The sequence below is a fragment of the Anomaloglossus baeobatrachus genome, chromosome 7 (genome assembly GCF_048569485.1).
Source record: "Anomaloglossus baeobatrachus isolate aAnoBae1 chromosome 7, aAnoBae1.hap1, whole genome shotgun sequence".
Taxonomy (NCBI): domain Eukaryota; kingdom Metazoa; phylum Chordata; class Amphibia; order Anura; family Aromobatidae; genus Anomaloglossus; species Anomaloglossus baeobatrachus.
Window position 1 is genome coordinate 242678099 of NC_134359.1, and position 27094 is coordinate 242705192.

The 27094-nt window shown below is 41.7% G+C and overlaps 1 protein-coding gene across 1 annotated transcript in view; it reads left to right on the forward strand.

Moving 5' to 3' along the window:
• Window positions 1-8407: 8407 nt before the first annotated feature.
• LOC142246678 (uromodulin-like) overlaps window positions 8408-27094 on the forward strand; it is a 31125-nt gene continuing 12438 nt past the window's right edge. Inside the window, exons 1-9 of the mRNA XM_075319742.1 lie at window positions 8408-8537; window positions 9248-9486; window positions 9778-9900; window positions 10556-10733; window positions 14181-14318; window positions 14407-14421; window positions 18770-19555; window positions 23019-23221; window positions 25808-25959. Coding sequence (XP_075175857.1) covers window positions 8423-8537; window positions 9248-9486; window positions 9778-9900; window positions 10556-10733; window positions 14181-14318; window positions 14407-14421; window positions 18770-19555; window positions 23019-23221; window positions 25808-25959 — 1949 coding nt within the window. The 5' untranslated portion in view covers window positions 8408-8422. The remainder of the gene's footprint in view (window positions 8538-9247; window positions 9487-9777; window positions 9901-10555; window positions 10734-14180; window positions 14319-14406; window positions 14422-18769; window positions 19556-23018; window positions 23222-25807; window positions 25960-27094) is intronic.

Consider the following 27094-nt stretch of genomic DNA (forward strand, 5'->3'; position numbering starts at 1 on the left):
CAAACCCTGCCCAGGTAATACACAGTAGCTCTCTCAACACCTAATATGCTGGAGTATTCCACCCAGGTTCACATCACTGATTTGAATAATCTCAGCGACACACCTCCCCCCTTGCACTGTACTAGTGATCATATCACAATATATATATATATATATATATATATATATATATATATATATACACACACTATTTTTGGGTAAATGTGATATTTTGATCAACTGTTATTGCATTTTTTTGCAATATTGTGGAGACCCAAAACCCAAAAAATGGAATTCTAGCGTTTTTCTTTTTTTTCTTGTAACGCCCCTTTGCCAGTCAGATCAACTTACTTGATATTTTTATATATCGGGCATTTTTAAGCCTGGCATTACCATAATATTTTTGTGGTTATTAGTTTTTGGTTTTTTTTTCATTGTTTCATTTTCAACTAGCTGTAGTACCCGGGCGTTGCCCGGGATAGTAACTGTCTCTCTGTCTCTCTCCCAGTCTCTGACTTTGTGTCGCTGTCTGTCTGTCTCTCTGTCTCTCTCTTTCCTTGTCTGTCTGTGTCTATGTCTCTGTCTGACTATTTCTATCTCTGTCTGTATTTGTATCAGTCTATCGGTCTCCATCTCTGTGTCTGTCTCTCGCTATCTCTGTGTCTGTCTCTATGTGTGTGTCTGTCTCTTTCCCTGTCTGTCTCTTTTCTGTCTGTCTTGGTCTGTCTCTTTCTAGGTCTGTCTCTTTCTCCGTCTGTCTCTTTGCCCGTCTGTCTCTTTGCCCGTCTGTCCCTTTTCAGGGCTGTCTCTTTCCAGAGCTGTCTTTTTCCCTGTCTGTCTGTCTCTTTCCCCATCTGTCTCTAACTGTGTCTCTGTCTTCTGTCTTTTTCTGTCTCTCTATCCATCTCTCGATTGACATCATATAGCCTCACACATAAGCTTCAACTAACAGTTTATTTTGTTCCTATAGCAACCACTGACAGTTGCTATTAATAACCTATAGCTCCCACCTCCATTTAGTTTAATGGCGGCAGGATTTTAGAGACTAACTGTAAAGCACGGGGTTACATTTTTCTGTCAAAACATAGTCTACGACGCTCCCTGGGTCACATGAGGCGTCTGTGCAAAATTTCGTGATTGTAAATGCGACGGTGCGGATTCCTTTAGCGGACATACACACACACACACACACACACACACACACACACACATACACACACACACACACACACACACATACACACACACACTCAGCTTTATATATTAGATGGGTCAAAAGGGAGGTGATTTCAACTTTAATTTTTTCATATTTTTAAAAACTTATTTTTCCATATTTATTGATTTTTTTTTAGTCCCCTTAGGGGACTTTAAGCCTGCACTGACTGATCGTTTCTGCTATTCAGTTCACTTCAGCATCACTCTGAACAGCAGAAATGCTAATCTCCTGTGACCACGAAGATCAGCTGTCATTAACAGGAACTACATCATGACAGTGACAGGGGTCATCAGTTGACTCCAGGCTGTCCTGACTACCCATCAGTGCCCTATGATCAAGTCATAGGGTGGCTGATTGTAGTGGGAAATGGCGCGCTCTTTGCCAGAGCGCATTAAAATCCAATATCACAGATTTAACTAGTTGAAAGGTGCAAATAGACCTCCGATCCACCAGCGCCTATTAGCTGCATGGCGGTTGATCATATCATCTGATATGGGCTAGGAAACATGTGGGCTTGCCATGTGAGTCTGCATTAATGGGATAGGCATGCCTTTGGCAGGAGGTTGGACAAGAAATCTGTGGAGAGAAAAGCGCATATAGGGTCTTACCCCAGTATATAAGGGGTGGGCGGAGGGTGAAACTACTCACCAGATGTCGTTGTGAGAGTCACAACAACTGTAATCGCATGTAGAATCTGATCCAAGGCTGCAGCCACCCGAATTGGCAGATAACAGAGAGCAAAAAAGAGGGGTGTTTGATACTGCGCCACCACCAGGACAGATTTGATGTTTTGTCTCTCCTGACGGTCCTGAGGAAGGGGGCAGTGGCTCCTGAAACGCGTAGACCTGGATGAAATAAAGATGCATTAATCTAAACATCTGTTCCTGTGATCCTTTGGCGCAGTATCAAACACCCCTCTCTTTTGCTCTCTGTTATTTGGCAGGAGGTTGAGAAGGGATTAACAGTATTTTAAATGGTTACACCTAAAAAATGATTTCTATTTCCTACAAGCTTCAACTCATATACATAAGTGTATAAATCCTTTGGTTTTATTTTAAGGCTGCCAGAAAAATTATCAAGTTTATCGAAGATATGTGGTTGTATTCGCACCTAGTAGTATTGCTGTTCATTTGCTATGAAGTGAGATTTTCCAACCCAACAGATAAAATTAGTAAGTATTAAAAATTACTAAATGGATTATAAAGCACTGTCTCACACCTCATTTATATACCTGCAAAGCTTAGTTTCATATGTTGAGTATTGTGGCCACTGTCAAGAAATGGTTCGGCACGGAGGGTGTATTGACATGCAGCAGATTTCCAGTAATTTCTCTTACTAGTTCCATTCTTCTGATTTCATTCGCAAGCTGCAGAAAAAAAAATATGAAACAGATTTTACTTCTGAAACATTTCTCGAACAAATCTGTCCTGCATAAATACAGTATAACTTTAACCCCCCCTTCATCCCCCCCAGCCTGTTTTCACCTTCCTGACCAAGACAAATTTTTTTCAATTCTGACCAGTATCATTTTGTAAGGTTATAATTCTGGAACGCTTCAATGGGTGATTCTGTGATTCCTTTTTTTCGTGACATGTTGTAGTTTATGTTAGTGGTAAAGATGATATGCTTTGCTTATATTTGTGTAAATTTAGCGAAAATATGGCAATTTCCAAACTTTGAGTTTTTATACCCAACGCCTGTTTCACACGTCAGTTAAAAACATAGACGTTTTCCACTGACATGTAAAAAAGGCATATGTCCCTCGATGTTCCGTGATTCATGCCACTCGTGGGTTGTCCATGTGCAATCCGTGATATGTGCTCCATTATCCATGATTGTACATGAACTTATACTCACCTGTCCCCGTTCCTGCTGTCCATGGTGCTGAACTCTTCGGCTCTGCTGTGTTTCCGGCTGGCGATGACATCCGCTACAGCTACTTCTGGGTCAGCTGTGGCTGCATAAATGAATATGCATGCAGTAATGAGCCGGCTCTGAAGCAGAGGCAGTAGAGGCCGGAGACAAGCAGTGCTGGAGAAGGTGAGTTAAAAATGTTTATTATTTTCAATGTCTGTGTTTTTCTGGTACGTGTTTCACGGACAACACCATAGTGTGGTCGGTGAGACATCAGTGATGCTAGAAAAAAACGGACATTTCTCCATGCGGCAATCACGGACACATGTGTATGCCGCACTGAGACATGGTGAGTTAAAAATCACTGATGTGTGCACAGACCCACTGATTATAATGTCTCTGCACATGTCCGTGATTCTGGTACGTATAAAAACTAGCACATACATACCAGAATCACTGATGTGTGAAATAGGCCTTAAACCAGCGAGTTATGTTGCAAAAATAGTTAATAAACAACATTTCCCTCATGTCTACTTTATATCAGCACCATTTTTGAAACTTAATTATTTGGTTAGGAAGTTAGAAGGGTAAAATGTTTACCAGCAATTTCTCATTTTCCCAAGAAAATTTACAAAATCTCTTTTTTATGGACCACATCACATTTAAAGTGACTTTGTGAGGCCTAGGTGACAAAAAATACCTTCAAATTAGACCATTCTAAAAACTGCTCTCCTCAATCTGCTGAAAACCACATCCAAGAAATTAATTTACCTTTCAGGCGCTTCCCATGAACTAAAGTAATGTGGAAATGTGGCGCCCTGGACAAGCCAGGGGCCACAGAGAACAACACCAACACACCCCACACTCCCGGTCAGGCACACCGAAGTTAGACAAAAACCCTTGTTGCCTTCCTCCAGGGGCTGATGTTCACACCAGGGGGTGGGCCAGGCGGTTGGTCCCTCCCACCGAGGAGTACACAGTCCTGGAGGCGGGAAAAGAGCTCAGTTTAGTTCAGAGTAGTTTTGGGAAGTGGTAAAGGAGGAGAGAGATTGGTTTGAGAGTTGAAGGTGGAAAGAGGGAAGTAGCAGTTGAGCAGCCTGAAGTTGGTCCGGGTGTGTGGCCCGGACGGATCAGCAAGGTTGGCAGATGGTGGTGACCGTCTGCAGGAGAGGCCTATCGGAGCCAACCGTAAGGACTGTGGACGGGCGGTGGCCCGGCGGTACCGGACCGGTATGCAAAGAGAAGCCAGCACCATCCGGCAGGGGCTTGCGGACCCCAGCAAGGCTAGGAGTCGCCGTGAATTTGCCAAATCCATTAGCGAAGGGAACCTCCTGGGTTTCCCAGCAGCCAAGTCTTGAAAGAAGGCAACAGTCCAACCGAGAGAGGGAAACACAGTCACCGCCAAGGCTACAGTTCCCAGGACCAGAGCCTGCGGACAAAAGGGGCTCCTTCAGCACCCATCTTAGCTGGGGAGCGGGTTACCGGTGGGAACCCATCGAAACCGTTATACAGTTAGGTCCAGAAATATTTGGACAGTGACACAAGTTTTGTTATTTTAGCTGTTTACAAAAACATGTTCAGAAATACAATTTTATATATATAATATGGGCTGAAAGTGCACACTCCCAGCTGCAATATGAGAGTTTTCACATCCAAATCGGAGAAAGGGTTTAGGAATCATAGCTCTGTAATGCATAGCCTCCTCTTTTTCAAGGGACCAAAAGTAATTGGACAAGGGACTCTAAGGGCTGCAATTAACTCTGAAGGCGTCTCCCTCATTAACCTGTAATCAATGAAGTAGTTAAAAGGTCTGGGGTTGATTACAGGTGTGTGGTTTTGCATTTGGAAGCTGTTGCTGTGACCAGACAACATGCGGTCTAAGGAACTCTCAATTGAGGTGAAGCAGAACATCCTGAGGCTGAAAAAAAAGAAAAAATCCATCAGAGAGATAGCAGACATGCTTGGAGTAGCAAAATCAACAGTTGGGTACATTCTGAGAAAAAAGGAATTGACTGGTGAGCTTGGGAACTCAAAAAGGCCTGGGCGTCCACGGATGACAACAGTGGTGGATGATCGCCGCATACTTTCTTTGGTGAAGAAGAACCCGTTCACAACATCAACTGAAGTCCAGAACACTCTCAGTGAAGTAGGTGTATCTGTCTCTAAGTCAACAGTAAAGAGAAGACTCCATGAATGTAAATACAAAGGGTTCACATCTAGATGCAAACCATTCATCAATTCCAAAAATAGACAGGCCAGAGTTAAATTTGCTGAAAAACACCTCATGAAGCCAGCTCAGTTCTGGAAAAGTATTCTATGGACAGATGAGACAAAGATCAACCTGTACCAGAATGATGGGAAGAAAAAAGTTTGGAGAAGAAAGGGAACGGCACATGATCCAAGGCACACCACATCCTCTGTAAAACATGGTGGAGGCAACGTGATGGCATGGGCATGCATGGCTTTCAATGGCACTGGGTCACTTGTGTTTATTGATGACATAACAGCAGACAAGAGTAGCCGGATGAATTCAGAAGTGTACCGGGATATACTTTCAGCCCAGATTCAGCCAAATGCCGCAAAGTTGATCGGACGGCGCTTCATAGTACAGATGGACAATGACCCCAAGCATACAGCCAAAGCTACCCAGGAGTTCATGAGTGCAAAAAAGTGGAACATTCTGCAATGGCCAAGTCAATCACCACATCTTAACCCAATTGAGCATGCATTTCAATTGCTCAAATCCAGACTTAAGACGGAAAGACCCACAAACAAGCAAGACCTGAAGGCTGCGGCTGTAAAGGCCTGGCAAAGCATTAAGAAGGAGGAAACCCAGTGTTTGGTGATGTCCATGGGTTCCAGACTTAAGGCAGTGATTGCCTCCAAAGGATTCGCAACAAAATATTGAAAAAAAAAATATTTTGTTTGGGTTTGGTTTATTTGTCCAATTACTTTTGACCTCCTAAAATGTGGAGTGTTTGTAAAGAAATGTGTACAATTCCTACAATTTCTATCAGATATTTTTGTTCAAACCTTCAAATTAAACGTTACAATCTTCACTTGAATTCTGTTGTAGAGGTTTCATTTCAAATCCAATGTGGTGGCATGCAGAGCCCAACTCGCGAAAATTGTGTCACTGTCCAAATATTTCTGGACCTAACTGTACTACACAGGTGCAGGGAAAAGCAGTCACCACCAACCTGCCGGGAGACACAACACCGCAGCCGCCCGTGGGACCTGTCCATTCAGCCGCTTGTTTCCTCAGAGACTCTGTGTGCATCATTGAGCTGAGTGAGTACCACCGTGCCGTGCGGCACAGTGCTGCCCCCGCGACCCTGCACCTTGCCAGGCCCCGTAACCCGCCTGCCAACCATCCCTACCCCATCACCGGGCCCCGGGACAACCAAACCCCCTACCCACGGAGGGGAGAAAACAACATCCTAGCTGCTCCCTGTCATCGCTCCCGGGATCCCAGTCCAGAGCAGCGGTGGTGTTACCAACCTCACCACAACCGTGGGCGGCGTCATGGACAATAAATCCCCAAAACCATCCCCCCTTTCACTCACGGGCGAGGAGCGCCGCTCGAGTCCCCGGGATCCGGCCCACCGATCGAGCCACCGCCGAGCAGCAGCAGCAGCAGCCGGACCCGAGCAGTGGGAGAGCACAGCGTCCCCTCCTCCGCCCGCGACAGAAAGAAAATTGAAAATGTTACTTTTTCCCACAAATATATTACTTTAACCCCAAATTTTACATTTTAACATGGGTAAAAGGAGTAAATGCCCCATACAAATTTTTGTGCAATTTCTCTTGAGTACTGTGATACTCCATTCCTGGTGGAAAACTACTGTATTCCGTTACTGAGCAGTTGTACTCTTGAGATTCTATCTAGATAAAAGAGGAAGGTGGGGGCGGACCTCTATGTGTAGCTCCTCCCTCTTTCTATTCTCATAGAATCTCATCAGCACCAACTGCCATCTCCTATCTCAGAAATGGGAAAGTTCTCACTGAATGCAGATTTTATCTCAGAATTAAAAAAAATTGATAATAACTGATCAATTGTGGCAGAGAAAGAAGCAGATTTGTCTAATAAGATATATTACAAAGTGGCTTATTTTCATGGGTACTATTGATTTATGAAATAAAAATGAAAACGGAGGTTATGCTTTAAGCTTTCCATCTTCACAACAATAATGTAGTGATTGTATGTCTGGCTACTAAGTCATTTTGTATAAAATGTAAATAAATAATTCAATAATGTTGGTTTCTTACTCCCTTTTGTGTTGGCAGGTTCCCTTCCCATGGAAAAAAGCAGGTGTGAGTCATACACAGGTACATGCCATGTAATATAGGGCAAAAATATGTTCTGTTTTGATGGACATGTACTGCAAATAGCTGTACATGTCTCCTGCAGTGACCATTACAGGAGAAATGTGGTATTACTTAGTACCTACCAAACTATTGGATAAACATTTAAAAGGGCTGTCCACGCCTTTTATATTGATTACCTAAGCTTTGAATAGGTCATCATTATCAAATCAATAAGAGTGTGACACTCAGCATTGCCACTGATTAACTGTTCCCGATGCTGGATGCCAAATAGGGGAGCAGAACAATACAACTTCATCAACTACATAGTGGCCACAGCCTGATACTGCACATCTGTTCCTTTTTGACTGAGTAAAAGGGGATTTACAATGCCATATTGAGGCCATTATACAGTTGACAAAGTTATAATTTTCTACTCAACTGACAACATCTGTCCGCCATTGGCACTGGAAGCAGCTTATTGGTGGGGCTGCCAAATGTCACTTCCACCGATCTTGTATTGATGACCTATCTTTATTTACTTTGTGGTGGTACTAGATTACTCAGTCTTCCAACTCAAAAGGAGAGGTAATGTGAAGGGATCCAATAAGGCATATCGAATAGGAATGTCTTAATGGGACAACCTCTTTAAGAATGCCAATCTCATCACATGAGCTGTGAAAGTAGACTACATACAGTAGTAGCAAATAGACCATGATAACTAGAGTTCTATTTCTCTACAAAGACACTTAAAGACAACTTAAATGTATTGTCTCTACAGTACTATTAAAAAAGGGCAATCTCTACATCGGTGTTAGTGGCCAATCTCTCAAAGAAGAGCAGTCGATAGCCTTTCTACACTACTTCACTCATGATGGTCATTAATGATTTTAGACAGCTGCTAAACTTTAATGTTCATAACTTATGAAAATTACTCTTCGGTGTCTTAGTAATGATTATTACATGTAACCATTATGTTTTATTATATTATATAATGACAACCCAATAAGTTCTCCTTATTTGACAGAGTCATCTTCTCTGACATACCTGGTGGACACAACAGGTTCAATGCATGATGATCTTCAGCAGCTAAAGTTGGTCAATGGATGGCTTCTAGATCAAGTGTCAGCCCGATTTCCTTGTGGAATACGAAATTATACAATGGTGGAGTACAATGATCCAAGTATGAGAATGTTTTTTTGTCTTTTGATTATCTAGAAGGCAATGGATTTGATTAGACTATTATACACACAGAGCATTGCCTTCTCTTTTACTCTGATCTGTGTATGGGACACCATTACTGATATCACCTTAAAACATAAGTGGATGTATAGGAAGGTTTTCCATGTTTGGATGCAAAACATTTAGACGGTGTTACATTTTATGGAGTGGGGCACTTCTACATACATAGAGGAGGCATGATGGCACAAGCTCTTGAACGAATGCAAGTCTTAGCTAAATAAAAATTGTCCTTGGCACTGAAAACAGCAAGGTCTTAGAAGAGCAGGTTTCCTACAAATAGGCATGTGGCATGAACATGTATGCAGACAAAAATACCGGCACTCCAATTTCTTCAGGAATTATAAGAACTTATTCCTTCAATCCATACAGGCAAGATGGGTTGTATTGATTAAAGGAATAAACCCTTAAAATTCCTGAAGAAATTAAGGTGCTTTTTTTGTATTGCATTTGGGATGCCTCCCCTGTACCTGAGCACCAATATAAAAAGAGATATCTGCCTGGAATTTCTTTTCTATTTGCATTGACATGAAAGCACGCAACAAAAACACTTTGAGGGACACTAAAAAGATATTTATACAACTACTTTTAGAAAATAGTATTGGCTTGGTATTACTAGAGAAATATAAGAATACTAACTTTCTCCTCTTTCAGAAATAGGACCAACAAAATCAACAAATTCTGTAAGTGAATTTGACAGTTTTTTCGATCATCTCACCGTACAAGGTGGTGGGGATTGTCCCGAAATGGTCATTACAGGCCTTAAGGTTGCTTTGCAGGATACCCCAAATAATTCGTTCATTCTGGTCTTAACGGATGCCTCTGCAAAAGATTATAATGATGAAGTGTTAAAAAAAGATGTGTATTCCCTCATAAACACAAAACAATCAAAAGTAAGTATAGAAATTACCCTGACCCAAATAAGTATAATAATTAGAGATATTAATTAAAGAACTGTACTAAGTATCCTAAGTATAAGGAGGTGAAAAAATGTTTTAAAAGTTCAATTATTAAAAATTGTCAATGATACATTTTGTCCAATCCATTTTCGACCTCACGACCAAAGTGGAGAAACTTGGTTTTCTACAAAAACATACAATGTCGTTACAGATGTCTATTATTTGATATTTATTAATATTGAACATGTTGGGTATTAGTAATCCATGCTTTATCATTATTTGCAGATTTTGTTTCTGATAACTGGCTTATGTGCTGGTAGAACAGACCCCAAATACCTCATTTATAGAGATATCGCTGCCTTAAGTTTTGGACATGTATTTGAAGTAAATCTCTCAAAACTAAATAAGGTAAATACAGAAAAGTAATTTACTATTTATTTAGAGCTGCTGGCAGCGTCGTCTAGTGTTATTTTACTGTAAATGTTCATCTCTATTGCTGTACAAAGAATTATCTTGATATGACCCCTGGACTTGACTTGCATGATAAATCTTGGTGACCATATTGTTTGCACATGAATAAAGATTCTTGGCCCCATTGAACATATATAGAATACCAATGGTCAATATTATTTTGGTATCTGCGATGCATTATCGCCAAAAAACACTTAAACATTTATCTTTATAAATTGAATATTTGTAAAAAATAGAATTTTATTTATCCAAGAGCCTAATAAAATCATTAGGAATTCAAAAAATCCCTTTTTTGAGAGAAAATACATAGTGACTAAACATTGTGAGTGGATGCTTAAACAGGTGGGTGAGCTCACTTAACTATTTCTGTATCACCTATTTATTATGTAGTATAATTGTACATGGGCCTTTAATTTTCAACCGAGAAAAGTTACCGGCTCTTTCATTGAACAGATTTCTACAAATTATATGCTTTGGGGCTTTTGAATGTTGAATAAAATCCTATTGATGTAGCAAAAATGTTTATGATGGGTTAATAATAAATAAATAATTCATCTTATGTTTTACAATTACTTTTTAATACCATTTAAAGGTTTTCTATTATTTGGACTACACTCTCTCAAGGCCCGTTAACAGCTCTATCAGACTGTTCTCCGGGGACTATAATGCAGAGGATCATTCTGAAAGCTTCTCACTGGCAGATAACTATACTGCATTGATATTGACCACAGACGGGATCATCCATTCGTTACAAGTAACTGACCCATATGGTAAATGCATGACTTTGCGCTGATGGTGAAAGCAATTTTCTTTAAAAAAAAATTGAATCTACAGATCATCGCAAATGTCATTTATAATTCTCTTTCTTCTTACGTATACATCAAGAGATTCTGAAGGAACTAGGTTGTAGTACTTATTTCTAAATCTAACTTTCTAAAAAATTAGTGTAAGAAGTGTTTTTTAATTGCCAATTGTGACAAAGTTTGGGTTCAGAAATGTGAACCTTTCTCTAGCAGTTAGTGGTATATATATATATATATATATATATATATATATATACAGTACCTACAAGTAGTATTCAACCCCCTGCAGATTTAGCAGGTTTACACATTCACAATTAACTTGGCATTGTGACATTTGGACTGTAGATCAGCCTGGAAGTGTGAAATGCACTGCAGCAAAAAAGAATGTTATTTCTTTTTTTATTTTTTTTTAAATTGTGAAAAGTTTATTCAGAGGGTCATTTATTATTCAACCCCTCAAACCACCAGAATTCTGTTTGTTCCCCTAAAGTATTAAGAAGTATTTCAGGCACAAAGAACAATGAGCTTCACATGTTTGGATTAATTATCTCTTTTTCCAGCCTTTTCTGACTAATTAAGACCCTCCCCAAATTTGTGAACAGCACTCATATTTGGTCACAGGTCTCTGGAGTTATCTTGGCCCACTCCTTCATGCAGATCTTCTCCAAGTTATCTAGGTTCTTTGGGTGTCTCATGTGGACTTTAATCTTGAGCTCCTTCCACAAGTTTTCAATTGGGTTAAGGTCAGGAGACTGACTAGGCCACTGCAACACCTTGATTTTTTCCCTCTTGAACCAGGCCTTGGTTTTCTTGCCTGTGTGCTTTGGGTCGTTGTCTTGTTGGAAGATGAAATGATGACCCATCTTAAGATCCTTGATGGAGGAGCGGAGGTTCTTGGCCAAAATCTCCAGGTAGGCCATGCTATCCATCTTCCCATGGATGCGGACCAGATGGCCAGGCCCCTTGGCTGAGAAACAGCCCCACAGCATGATGCTGCCACCACCATGCTTGACTGTAGGGATGGTATTCTTGGGGTCGTATGCAGTGCCATCCAGTCTCCAAACGTCACGTGTGTGGTTGGCACCAAAGATCTCGATCTTGGTCTCATCAGACCAGAGAACCTTGAACCAGTCTGTCTCAGAGTCCTCCAAGTGATCATGAGCAAACTGTAGACGAGCCTTGACATGACGCTTTGAAAGTAAAGGTACCTTACGGGCTCGTCTGGAACGGAGACCATTGCAGTGGAGTACGTTACTTATGGTATTGACTGAAACCAATGTCCCCACTGCCATGAGATCTTCCCGGAGCTCCTTCCTTGTTGTCCTTGGGTTAGCCTTGACTCTTCGGACAAGCCTGGCCTTGGCACGGGTGGAAACTTTCAAAGGCTTTCCAGGCCGTGGAAGGCTAACAATAGTTCCATAAGCCTTCCACTTCCGGATGATGCTCCCAACAGTGTTGACAGGTAGGCCCAACTCCTTGGAAAGGGTTTTGTACCCCTTGCCAGCCTTGTGACCCTCCACGATCTTGTCTCTGATGGCCTTGGAATGCTCCTTTGTCTTTCCCATGTTGACCAAGTATGAGTGCTGTTCACAAGTTTGGGGAGGGTCTTAATTAGTCAGAAAAGGCTGGAAAAAGAGATAATTAATCCAAACATGTGAAGCTCATTGTTCTTTGTGCCTGAAATACTTCTTAATACTTTAGGGGAACCAAACAGAATTCTTGTGGTTTGAGGGGTTGAATAATAAATGACCCTCTGAATAAACTTTTCACAATTTAAAAAAAATAAATAAAAAAAGAAATAACATTCTTTTTTGCTGCAGTGCATTTCACACTTCCAGGCTGATCTACAGTCCAAATGTCACAATGCCAAGTTAATTCCGAATGTGTAAACCTGCTAAATCTGCAGGGGGTTGAATACTACTTGTAGGCACTGTATCTCTCTGTATCTTTCTCTATCTCTTTGTCTGTCTCTTTCTCCGTTTGTCTCAATCTCTTTCCCTGTCTGTCTATCTATCTCTTTCCCTGTCTATCTATCTCTGTCACTTTCCCTGTCTGTCACTTTCCCTGTCTGTCACTTTCCTTGTCTGTCACTTTCCCTGTTTGTCACTTTCCCTCTCTTTGCCTGTCTGTCTCTTTCCCTCTCTTTCCCTGTCTGTCTCTTTCCCTCTCTTTCCCTGTCTGTCTCTTTCCCTGTCAGTCTGTTTCATTGTCTGTGTCTGTCTCTTTGTGTCTGTCTCTTACCCTGTCTATGTCTGTTTCTTACCCTGTCTGTGTCTGTCTCTTTCCCTGTCTGTGTCTGTCTCTTTCTTTGGCTGCATTGTGACATGCCAACATTCCATATAAGGGCGTGGCTGCGCATTCTTCTGAAGTTCTGGCTGCACTGTGGCTCCCAGCAACATTCGCTTTAATGGAGGCAGGTTTTTTGGTGAATAACTGTAGAGCGGGGTTAAAATTTCCCCTCAAAACATAGCCTATGATGCTCTCGGGGTCCAATATCCCTTTCACTTCAGGGACACCTACTGTACATAATAAATCTCTGTCCACTACTCAGACCTATGATCTCTTTCAGTCACAGGATGGGCCCTATCTGATCTTTTCCATAGGAAACCGTCATTGTCCTTTTTCATTAGCCACTCCCACTGTGGGCCACTCTTAACTATCTCTTGTCCTCCAGGCCTGGCAACCAGATATATTACAATTCACATTATACATTATATACAATACAATAACTCAGGACATAATACACAATATACTTATACAACCATATAATGATTGGTGTCTTCAAGGGGGAATGGGGAAGCATCTCCATTACCTTATGTAAGCGTGTGTGGTGGCAATTGAAGAAGGCTGAGCCATATTGAAATAAGCAAAGAACACAATGCGCATTTCTGCAAGATCAGATGTAAAGTGCCATCTTAATATGCAAATCAGGGTCCATGCATGTGTAGCGCCCCACAGGGCAGGTGGTTAACCTACTTGTTGCCGGGCTGTCGACGGTCATCATCACGGGCAGCCTAGCCGGCTTCATTGCCCCAAGGCATACAGTAAATGGCGGGGGAGATGATGGGGCTAGTAGCAGGATGAATGTCGTGAGGCCACATGTGGTATGTGACCAGGGAATCGGCCAAAGATTTCAATCTGTCTATCGGAATACTAGACCATCAATATCAATATCAAGTTCGTAATATCTACCCCAAATGGTGCCATTAGTGAAAATTAAACCTATTCTAAAAAAAAATAGCTTTGTTGATCGAAAAATAAAAAAAAAAAAGTCATGACTCTTAAAAGGTGGGGTTCACATTACGAAAGAAAACCCTGCATTATAGGGCTAAACAAGGTTGTGTCCTTAATTAAGGGGTTATTTCATTATACTAAATATATGACATTATTTAATACTAATTCTATCTATTGCAGATTCAGAAATAAAGCTTAAAACAATTATATCTGAACCTTGGGGATCTATGTACATTGTTGAGAATCCTGTAATAGGATCTTGGAGGCTTCATGTCAGTGGAGATCGACATTACGCTATACGTGTGGAAGGATTTAAAGGTACACTCCCAAGTTTCACTAATTGAAGGATTTTTCGTTAAATATTTTCACAATTATTTTATTCTTGCTCTCTTCTTTTGTCTTTTAGTGAAGAATATATCAAGTAAGTCAACATGCCGAATACCAATATTGACAGTGACATTACTTCTTCTTACTAAGGGTCCAGTCTCACATGAAACTGATGTCAATACTAAAACAAAAGTGTATGAAGTAATATATCCAAATGTACTACCATTAGAAAAAAGGGTTATTCCCATCTGACAAAATACTTATGTACATGTCACGGGTGTGTCAAGGTGACAGATAGTAATGGAGTTTCTGACCATAGAAGATCACAGCGTTTGGCTGCGCAAAATGTTCCCTGACTTTCCATTGTTTCTGCTGTCAGTATTCATTGTGCTGGGTGGCTTTCCTATTGGATTTTCATCTCTCCCCTTTTGGACCCAGCAGGAGCTCGCCTTTCACCCAGCTGTTGATTATCAGTATTCTCTTGGTGCTTAAATATCCTTTTCTTCCTTGGACTGATGCTGGTGACATTATTCTGTTTATTCAAGACCTGGTTGCAAGCAGGTGGCTTGTACTCCTCTCTGATATTGTTGCCGAAAACTTTGCTGAACTTCTACCTGAGTCATCTGTGGATAAGTAGTTCATGCATATTCCCCCTGTGTGTCCTCCTTGTGTCTTCTATAGTGTTTAGTGGGGTTGATGAAAAGCTCATCCCATCCACTCCCTATTTCGTGACCAGTGCTAGGAATACCTAGGGCCAGTAATCCATCTCGGCACATAGGTGTGGAACCTATCTAGGGGGGTGAGGGACCCAGGGACCAGCAGGAGGTTTGATCAGGGGTCATCATCTTCCCCTTCCCTACACACAGAATTTCGCTTCCTTTTCAACTTTTGCTTGGTACTTCCCCATACGTTGCTTGACAGTACCACTAGGAAATTCCATTACTTTATGATCAATGGGGGTCTTAACCCTGGAATGAAGAAGCTGCAGCACCGGTTTAACACTACACTGTGGTCTCTTTTTTCCCGATACAGCAGCATACCGTCAACTGCCTGTGCAGATGAGATTATGCTGTGGTCCCCTGCATAGCTAGTTGATGGGAGTGCTGCTTTACAAGGAAAACTTTGAAGGGGAAAAATCATTAAATTAGTCCTTTGACTATGATCTTGTATCTCAGTCCAATTAATGATAAAGTGATAATCTATCCTAGTGACATAAAAATAACCTTTTAAGTTTACTAATGCCATTGTGAAGCTGTAGACCATGTAGCATGGTGGGCTCCCCAGGATACAGCAAAACTGTTAAGAAACAAAACGACCAAACACAAAGCTTGCCGAAGGAACTCTTTACTAAGGACTTGGATAATACGCTTTTCCAATAACACAAGAAAGATCCCAAATGGATTCAAAGAAACCCAGTCAATGCTGAGGAGGACTACTGTGCTGCACAATTCAGTCAGATCAGAGGTAGTCACTATGTTACGATATTTTGCCTAAACAGTACACCTGCCTGGTGCAATAGTCAAGAAGCTTATCTAGTAAAAAGAAGTAATCAAATGGATGTCAAGGATGATAAATTGGTCATGTGCAGTCCTCAAACTTATCAAAAACTCTAAGGGCGGCTTTGCACACTACGACATCACAGGTGCGATGTCGGTGGGGTCAAATTGAAAGTGACGCACTTCCGGCATCGCATGCGACATCGTAGTGTGTAAAGCCTAGATGATACGATTAACGAGCGCAAAATCGTCGTAATCGTATCATCGCTGCAGCGTCGGCGTAATCCATAATTACGCTGACGCGACAGTCCGATGTTGTTCCTCGTTCCTGCGGCAGCACACATCGCTGTGTGTGAAGCCGCAGGAGCGAGGAACATCTCCTACCGGCGTCACCGCGGCTTACGTAGGATATGCGGAAGGAAGGAGGTGGGCGGGATGTTTACATCCTGCTCATCTCCGCCCCTCCGCCGCTATTGGTCGCCTGCCGTGTGACGTCGCTATGATGCCGCACGACCCGCCCCCTTAGGAAGGAGGCGGGGCGACGGCCAGAGCGACGGTCGCAGGGCGGGTGAGTGCGTGTGAAGCTGGCGTAGCGATAATTTTCACTACGCCAGCTATCACACGATATCGTACCTGCGACGGGGGCGGGGACTATCGCGTGCGACATCGCAGCATCGGCTTGCGATGTTGCAACGTGCAAAGCCCGCCTAAATCTCCATTTTATTCCAGCCCCCATAGGTAATTTACCTAAAAAATGTTCATTATTGAACAGTGTCCACTTTTTCACAACTGCAGTCTCTAACAGTTAAGGGGGCTTTACACGCTACGATATCGTTAATGTTTTATCGTCGGGGTCACGTTGTTAGTGACGCACATACGGCGTCATTAACGATATCGCAGCGTGTGACACGTACCTGCGACCTTAAGCGACCTCAAAAATGGTGAAAATCGTTCACCATGGAGAGGTCGTCCCAAACTCAAAAATCGGTAAGGGTTGTTTTTCGTTGTGGTTTGTCGCTCCTGCGGTAGCACACATCGCTGTGTGTGACACCGCAGGAGCGAGGAACGTCTCCTTACCTGCCACCGGCCACAATGCGTAAGGAAGAGGTGGGCGGGATGTTTACATCATGCTCAGCTCCGCCCCTCCGCTTTGATTGGCCGGCCGCTTAGTGACGTCACTGTGATGCCGAACGTCCCTCCCCCTTGGCCGCCGACCAGGTAAGATAATGTTCGCTGCGGCAGCGATCACACGATTTCGCTTACACGACGGGGGCGGGTACTTACATGCTTGATATCGCTAGAAATTGCTAGCAATATCGTCCATGTGTAAAGCCACCTTTAGGGTTAGCTTAGACATCGGAGTCTATTGGGCACTGATACAATCCAGTGCCTATATTTGCTTGACTAAGTTTAGCACCAAACTAATTACGTTTGTGTGCACGTGCCTACCGCGAGCCATACCATTAATGTTAACAATCTTTTTACAGCTGCATGACAGTGTGGCCTGCAATACTAACCACTGACCACTAGAGGATGCTATCGCCTTTTAACTCCATAGACTTTGGGTTAAAACTTATTAATAATAGAGGTAAACACAGATTTTTTGTGACAGAAACGTGTGCTATGGTAAGTAGACTTTGCTTATTGAGACTGGATTTAAACAGCATTGAACAGAGCCCCTGCAGTGGGAGATGTCGTCACCTACAAGGAAGTACCGGACAGGAATCAGTAATGATGGATTTGCATTAAAGAGCCTGAAATGAGTCGGATATAATCCTAGGAGTCTTTTCAGAGCTATTGAATTACTTGTGATTCACCACAAACTGACTCACAGCAAAAGTATTTTTTTGTAAAAAATTAATCAAAGCTAATGAATTTGAATTAAAACTATTCCCTCATCTCTAATGTACACCAATAGAGTTGAGCGGACCCATGGAAGTTTGGTTTGTCAGGTTCAGCAGAACTTTAAATTAAGAATGGTTTTGAACCAAATCTTGACATAAACCCCAAAGGAAGTCACTAATTGACTAATTCGGCATTTTGGGTCTCCACCACTTGCAGCCAGCCATAAAAAGATCACTTCCAGGGGTGGATAGGCGAGGTTTTTCCATTTTTTCTAATGCACACTACATCTGATGATGCTTTTGTTACCCCTAGTGAGAAACATTCAAATACTGCAAGTTGCTCACACTTGGCTGAGCACCGAGGGTACCTAAATACAGCGATGATCGCGCAAGTGCTGTTCATACATAAAGCACCTGATTTCTGAATCCAAATTCTGTTTTTTAAATAAAGTCTGTGTTTGGTATGAACATCGAAAACCGAACCTCAGATTCACTCATCCCTATACACAAACGTCATTGGATCTAAGATACCTATAGTATGTAGAGGGGTTCTCCACTACTAGGATAACCCCTTCTGATTCTAATTGTTTTTCCCAGTTAAAATAAAAGACCATGTACTCACTTCCCATTCAGGCACCATTCCAGTGCTGTCGGTAATTTTGGTTTAGGGCTCAAGTGACATTGTGACATCACGCGAGCCTCAGCGTTCAATCAACAAGGGATTTTCTCTTCCCGCCTTTGAAGCCAAATAAACTAATCAACAGGAAGTGACGCTGTGGCTGCCACTCACTTCCTGTTTATTGCTCATTTAGTCCCAAGACGGTGGATAGAGAAACTGGCGTTAAATGGGTGCAGAGGCTTAATGTCACGTGAGCCCCGGACCACAGTTGCTGACAGCGCTGGAACAGCAGTAGAAAGGGAGGTGAGTACAGGGTGTTTAATTTTAACTGGTGGAAACAAGTGGAATCAGAAAGGTTTGTCCTAGTAGTGGACAACCCCTTTAATAATTTATATAGTTTGTATGTTAAAATCTGATGACAGATCCCACTTTATATTGTGAAATGTCAAAGATTTAATTATATTTATTTATTTTTTTGCTCAGATACTGAAAACTGTTTGGAATGTGCCTCCAATGCTATTTGTGAAGAATATTTTGGCATCAAAGAATGTTCATGCAATGAAGGTTTTATTGGTGATGGCTTTGCTTGTTCTGACATTGATGAATGTGCTTACCATTGGTCTAATAGCTGCCCTGATATCTGTAAAAACACACATGGTTCATACATATGTGAGTGCCCACATGGTTACACCAAAAACATAGATAACAAATGTATCGACATTGATGAATGTTCAGACCCTACTCTCTATCGCTGTCAATCTCGGGCTCACTGCTCAGAGAAAGAGGGGGATTCTTCTTGTTCCTGTAAGTCTGACTTGACCAGAGATGGTTTCCATTGTAAGGATGATGAATGTGCAACAAGTCTATGTGACCCAGGTCTGGAATGCCGAAATGAAGATGGATCCTACAGATGTTCTGATCCATGTTTAAGCTATAACACTCTCAACGAGCCATGGAGAAGCATCTTCAGCTTACATGGAGACAAGTGTGACAGTAAAAAAACAGGGTGGTACAGATTCATAGGGACCGGAGGAATTCACCTTCCAGAAAGCTGTGTACCTGAAAATAAATGTGGCACCGAGGCCTCGATGTGGATAAATGGCTCACATCCTTTACATAATGAAGGAATAGTAACCTTCACCGCTTGTGCTCAGAGGGATGGTAACTGTTGCTACTGGTCAAGCATCATTCAGGTCAAAGCCTGTGTAGATGGATATCATGTATACAGACTACAAGGAACCCCTAGATGTCCAGCAGCTTATTGCACAGGTAAGGAGTCATTTTATATTACCTACATCAATGAAACTATTTGTCCTTCTTACTAAATATAATTTCATAGGTTGACTCAAGGAAAGCAACAACATGTTTTGCAGTCCGAAAACATTAAGGGAACCTGTCAGCAGATTTGGTGACTATAAGCTGCGGCAACCACCAGCGGGCTCTTATATACAGTATTCTAGAATACTGTATATAAGAGCCCAGGGGTCTGTGTAGAACATAAAAATCACTTTATAATACTCACCCAAACGGTCGGTATGGTGCAGACTGGTCAAATGGGTGTCTCCGTTCTCCGGGTGCGGTGCCTCCTCTTTCAGCCATCTTTGTCCTCCTTCTTCTGAAGCCACCCAAGGAGCCACCCGTTTGACCAGTCTGCACCGAATCAAATCTGGTGACAGATTCCCTTTAAGGCTATGTGCACAGGGTGAACATTTGCAGCAGATTTTATGTAACAAAAACCAGAGTGTTGATGGGAGCAATAATGCATCAAGTACAGTAATTTTGTATGTTTTTTTATGTGTTTTTTATTGTATTTTTTTCCCAGTCATTAAAATGAGTGAAAAACGTTTCAAAAATGCTCAAAGAATTGACATGCTGCATATTTTAAAAAAATGCTTTGATGGTTCAAGTCCGTAAGAAAAAAATAAGCAGCGTGTGCATGAGAATTAAAAAATCTCATTCACTTTACTGGAGCTGTAAACTACTTTGTTTTTCCGTGGAAAAACGGCAAATGTAATACGAGAACAAACCCTAAGATACATAAGTTTGTGTAAGAGTGGTCGGTAGAAAGTAAAGATATTTTGGAAAGTTGCTCTATTTTTTCTTTTTTAAATTCACTGTGCAATCCAAAACAAACTGGGCATAGCCAACATTTCATCCTTAATTTTTATACCTAAAATGTCCTTTCAATACCAAATATTACTGCTACACAATGCCCAAAATATAAATTCTAATACCACCATAAAATCCCTAAATAATACAATATCTAAATAAAACTAAATCATATTGCCACCATAACACGTTCATATACATTTTTTCACTAGTGCCATTGTACAATCCCTAGTGAAAAGATTTATGGGGAAGTCACTAGTAGCTTAGGGCTGTAAAAGAGTTATGTTAAAGAACCATAGAATCATAGAATGTTAAAGTTGGAAAGTTCCTCCTGGGTCATCTGGTCCATTTGATCCAACCCCCCGCTCATAGCAGGATTCACTAGACCGTCCCACACATATATCTGTTAAGTCTCTTTTTGAAGACTTCCATTAAAGAACAACTCAAGTCACCACCTCTCGTGGCAGACTGTTCCACTCGTTGATCACCCTCACTGTCAAAAAGTTTTTTCTAATATCTAATCTATGTCTCCTCTTAATCAGTGTCATCACCCCAGCGTTTGTTTTTTTTTGTTTTTTTTTTGCAGGGTTCGAACGTTGCTTCTAATCAACATTCCCTGCCCCTCATCTCATATTTAACACCCACCATCTTCTCTTTCTATCCCTCCCTGCGGCTCTCATAGAGCTCAAGCAGTTAGTGACCTGCCGGATCTCTTCAGCGTTTGCTGGGCAAGCCGGAGATCACTTTTCAATGCAGGTCTATGAGAGCCTTGTTCTGGCATTTTTCTGGCTCTGATACACTAACTTGAAGCCCTTGTGACCATTATCTCTGACTTCTAGTCAGTCAGAATTTGCGCTCACAAGATGGCGTCACTGGACTGGAGCGACGTCAATTAAAAGTGAAGATGGTGGAAGTAATATAAAGGCTTTTAAAGTCTCTTTTCTTCATTATCTGCGTTACTAACTGGGAAATCACTTAAAGTGAACCAATCATCAGGATTTTCCCATATAAACTAAAGCCAGTGCTATACTGGCACTATCATGCTGATTCTATACATACCTTTAGTTGTCAGATTGAATGTATAGTTTTTGAAATACAAGCAAGTAAAGTTACAGAAATGTACAGCTTTTTGATTGGCAGCAGCTGCCGAATAGCTAATATGTGGGTCAGGTTTTCATATCCATTCCCACCCCTGTCTGTCTGCCTGTCCTCTGTAGATGTTAGACTGTATTGGCTGCATTTCTATCACGCCCCTATCATGTGACAAAAATGACTCATACCTGGAAGAAGCCAATACAGTCTAGCATCTATAGAGGTCAGACAGCAGACAAGGGTGGGAATAGATAGCAAAACCCAACCCACATACTAGCTTTTCGGCAGCTGCTGTCAATCAAATAACAGTGCATTTCTGTAACTTTACTTGCCTGTATTTCAGAAATTATACATCCGATCTCACAACTAAAGGTATGTATAGAATCAGCATAATAGCGCCAGTATAGCACTGGCTTTAGTTTATATATGAAAATCCTGGTGGTTGTTGCGCTTTAAAGAAAGAAATAAGTTACATTTGTCTCATATCTATTTAACAGATCCAACCTCTGGAAATAATCCCTGCTCCTGTGCAAAGGATGAGGAATGCAAAAGAGTGAATGGTGTTGAAGGTTGCTACTGCAAGGATGGGCGAGATGTTCAACATAAGTTAAATATTGATGCTCCTTACTAATTTCACTGCACCTAAGCTTATCAGGGTTAGTTCAGAAGATTTAGGTTGAACATGTAGAAGAATTGTAAAAATCTCTCTAGCAATTCTACATGGATTAGTAAGGAAATTCACAGAAGAAGATCCACATCAAATTTCATAAATATTTGTGGGGATGTTACTTGCAGGATCAGCAGACTGTAAAAAAAAGCTCTATACTCACCTTTCCTGTGTTTTTGTGTCTCTTTGCCTGGTCCCTGTGATTGGCTGCAGTGGTCACATGAGATAGGACAGTGATCAACGGGGGAGTAAGCCACAGACGAGCCAGAGGAGTTACAGTGTTTCTGAAAAGTGATGTGCTTATGTTGCTGAGGATCAATGGTGTGGCAAAAGCTAAAGTATATATATATATATATATATATATATATATATATATATATACATATATATATATATATATATATATATATATACATATATATATATACTATATATATATATATATATATATATATATATGTATATATATATATATATATATGGTTTTTTTTTAACTTTTTATTTATTTATTTAGTTTTCTCATTAATTTAATTGTAAAAAATAAAAATCCAAAAAAAATATTATTTTTTTATAGATTTTTACTTTCTACAATTAAATTAAAGAGAAAAATCTATAACAAATCTGTGACAAAAACTGACATGGTGCAGATTGAAAAATCAGCAACGTAATTACTGCAGATTTGCTCAAATCTCATCTACTTTGTTTCTAGTATTTTTCACTTGCAATAGACCATAACCAAATAGACCATATACATCAGCTCTGGATCAAAAAGTCCCGATTCTTGACCAGTCATCTAATAACTATATTACTTGCACGTAAAAGCTAATCTTCTTTAGTAAAACTACTTTTATCAAATCTTTCTAGGCTTAGAAGACTTGGATTTTAAGTTACAATGCAATGAACACAACATAGAAATGTCATTTAGAACATGTCAACTAAAAAGCTTAAATGCCAAAAATATTTACTTCTCCGAAGATCACTGCATAGGAATCAAAGACAAAGAGAACACCAGCATGATTTCCATTATATCACCTCTTCAAAATGAAAAGTGTAAAGCTCGCCTACATGTAAGCCTGTACTGAGAATATCTACACTTTTTTTCCCAATAAGTTACTTTTTATCTCCTGTATTCAGCATTCATTCTCAAAATTGCTCAAATCTGTCTGTCTACAGATCTGTCTTCTGTGAGGGATCAATTTGCCCATGTTGCTCTATGTATTCAGGAGGGTGTTGTGAATGTTGTCTGTGTGGGTGCTGTTTTGAAGATCCCTCTGGTGGCCAGGAATGGTAGTGGAGCTGAATCTGAGCCTGTGACTCAGACAGGTGTCGGTGTTAATTGGGAATTGGGGATGCCCTATTGGAGACAAGTCTGGTCTATATAGGAGAGGACTTTTTGCCCTGCGGGCACCGGTTATAATTGTATATTCCTCAGTCTCTGTTCCTGGCTTCCTGGCTTGACGTTTTGTCCTTCCCTGTTTCCCTGAGCAAGACTTCTGCAGATACGTTTTCAGTTTTTTCCTTGCTTCCTGGTTTTCACCGTAGGAGGTTGTTTTTCTTTGTTTTGCTTTGTATCTGTTTTCTTACAGGTGTAGTTTTGTTTCTCTTGTGTTGTGAGCATGGGATTCCCCCTGTGCAAGCTCTCCTGCAGGAAAAGGGATTTTCTCCCTGTTTAACTTGATTATTTGCTCTTCTATATTTTGTGTTCTTTTTGGTATTTTGTTCTCCCATTATTTACAGGAGTAGCTGATATAGTGGGGGTGAGGTTGTATGACCACCAGGGCCATTTTTACTATCAGGAATTCGGTATTTTTCTACAGTGATTTTGTACTGACCACAATCAGTTCCTTTCCTTTTCTTTGTATCAAGTTAGTTGGGCCTCGCCTTTGCTACATCTATTTTTCATATCTGAGTAATGTGTTTTCCTATATCACCGTAATCTCTGTATGTGGGGGCTATTTACTCCTTTGGGGACTACTCTGAGGCAAGGTAGATTAATTCATTTTATTCTGTGACGCGTAGCTAGTTTCTTAGGCTGTGACATGGCATCTAGGTTTTTAGGAACGCTCCAAGGCTACTTCTAGTGTGGTCTGATAGTTAGGGGATTGCAGTCAGCCTAGGTTTCAACTACTCCTGTTTTCTTCGTGTTTTTTCACCAATAGGAGTTTTTTGTAATCTTCCACAGTTACCGGATCATAACTGAAAAGTCACTTGAAAAGACAGGTGTGCATTTGTAAGGAGGTGGTCAGTGTGAGAAGAACTTCCATCTGAAGACCCCAACCAGAATGTTTTATTAGATTTTAGACTGGCTATGTTGTAAAGGCCCCATCATACACAGAGATAAATCTTTGGTAGATCTGTGATTGCAGTGAAATCATGGACATATTGTTCCATTTGTACACAGCCACAAACCTGGCACTGATTGTCTACAATTTCACTGCAACCACAGATCTGCCACAGATCTGCCGCAGATTTATCTCTGTGTGTGACAGGGCCTTTAGTGCGGCTGGTGCCATCTAGTGTAAAAGGGTACAGTGTTGTACTTAATGCTAAGTAATTGCTAACGTGTGTTTATATGCGTTTAAAAGCGTAATGTGTTTTGTACCTTTTATATTGAAAGACTATATTGTGTAACGTAAGAATGCTTAGATAAAGTATTAGTGCAACATAGGGACAAGTGAGCAGGAGTAGGGAAGTGGTAGCTAAGGTGATAGTAACATTAGGTCATTGATGGTTAGGACAACAGAGGGTTTATAGAAGGAAAACATGTAGCAGAATTAGAAAGGTGCGGGTTAAATAAATAGTGTTGGTGGAGTGCCATAGCTGGGTAGCTCGGTGGCATTTCACAGCAAGGGCACTAGGGGTTAAGGAAAGGTTTAGCCCCTGGTAGGAGCTTTAGAACTAGGTTCCTGAGAGAGAGACAATGTTCAGGGAGAAGGTGGCTGCCTGAGGAGCAGGGTGTACGTGGTGCCGGGGTTGGACCGGTTCCCCTAAAAGTGGGTCCATAGTCAGCGGCCTGCTGGGCAGCATAGGGATACATGGGACCTACAGAACACAAGACAGAGCAGAGCTGGAACCCTAAGCATTGGGCAGGCGTGGTCTAGTCTGCTGATAAAAGAATGCAGGAAAAAGGGAAGAAGCTCAGTATAGTGCAGGTGAGCACAGAGAAAGAAAGGAACATACTGAAAGGAACAGTTGAAAGAAGAAGTAGAGAGGAAGGGTTGGAAGTGACTATAACCAGTAAAGTTGTATTTGAGAAAACAAAACAAATCCTCCTGTTGTCGTCTCCTTGATTGAACCTGAACCAGAGAATAGAAGGAAACGAGATATCCCCAGATGGCAAGTAAGTGGACGAAACCCAGACGTCTACTGGGCCCTCAGTCTGCCTGTAGGAGGACCAGGGGGTTGAATGACACACAGACCATGACTACAGCTTCCCCTGTGCCCCTGTTTACACCTTCACATCATTTTCTTTTAAATAAATAGGTCTCAAATTCTGAGTTGTAACGGTCAGAGCTCTGATGTTCTGACACATATAACAAAAATGAGTTTTTTATTTTTCTTTTACAAACACTTTATCCAAGTTATGAAGATCAGCAGCTTTGTTTATAAGAAAATGTTAGAAGAAACTAATGCAAGGCCTTTGTATTCTGCAGAACAATGGAACGCACGCTGTGTACTGGAATACCATGTATGTACAGCTGGAATCAAGAAAAATCATTGTGAGGAGCTCTGAACTTCAGCTAAACTTTTCTTGTTCATATCGGCTGGATCTCAGTATTAAAACATCTGTAAAACCCGTTCTAAGGTAAAGTGCCAGCTTTTAGGTTTTTAAATTTAATTTCATAACCACAGTATTAACATAATTAAAGGAGTATTGTTCTTAAAGGTGTTGTCCGATCTTACTCTACAAGTCACTTTATGACCTGTGACTCCTCACATCACATACACTGCGCTGCAAAGATTCTCTAGTTCCAGCGCTGGACCACATTCCGACTAGACTGTTTCCAGCTTCACTCAATACACTTGTGTGACCCCCTGGCACCGCCAGGAGGTCACAGAAGAACACTACACCCCACACAACACAATCCTACACCGGGTTGCATCAGCCACAAAACCCTAGCCACCCCCTCAGGGTAGGAAGGACACACCAGTGGGCAGGACCAGGCGAATTGGGAGCGCCCACCTAGGGGTCTTGAGGATCCAGGGGAGAGAACCAGTGAGTTCAAGTCTAAGTTTGGAGTCAGCGACAGTGACAGGCTGTGGAGAGAGTGAAGTCTGTGCCTAGTGTAGGTAGCCAGGGTAGTGGGCCTGGTCTACTGGCTAGGTGGCAAGCAGTGGACCGTGTCCAAAGGCGAAGGGAATCTGGTCGCAGGACATCCCAGAGTGGACAGGGACAGGGTTGCAGCTGGCCGGTACCGACAGCGGAGATCAGGTCCGGAACCGTGCACAGGCGGGGTACCGGGACCCTAGTTAGAAGACGGTTGCAAGCCCCTTCTCTAATTAACCAGGCCGGGAGCAAGGTTCCAGACATTGTTCCCAAAGTGTTATCCCAGATAGAGCGAAATGGCAGCCCACCAGATGGGATAGGGTATCCGCAACAACCCACTGAGATCCCAAGGGTCAGTTTTCGCGGGCACATCTCCCAACTAAAACCGAACCGGGAGAGGACTTCCCTGTTCCAGACGAGGTTGTCCAAAATAGAAAGAATATACAGAGTGCCAGAGGAAGGGACATTGGTACACCAGCCGGATGTGGGAACCGTATACACCCCAAAGTGGCAGCCACTGACACCTTGGTTTACCAGCAGACTCGTGCATTTATTCAACCGTGAGTAAATCAGCACCCTTCAGTGCATCACCACCAACAGCCATCACCTCCGGTGTTCTGGACACTGAGCTCCAGGGCATCCACCCCTACCCACGGAGGGATTAACACCCAGC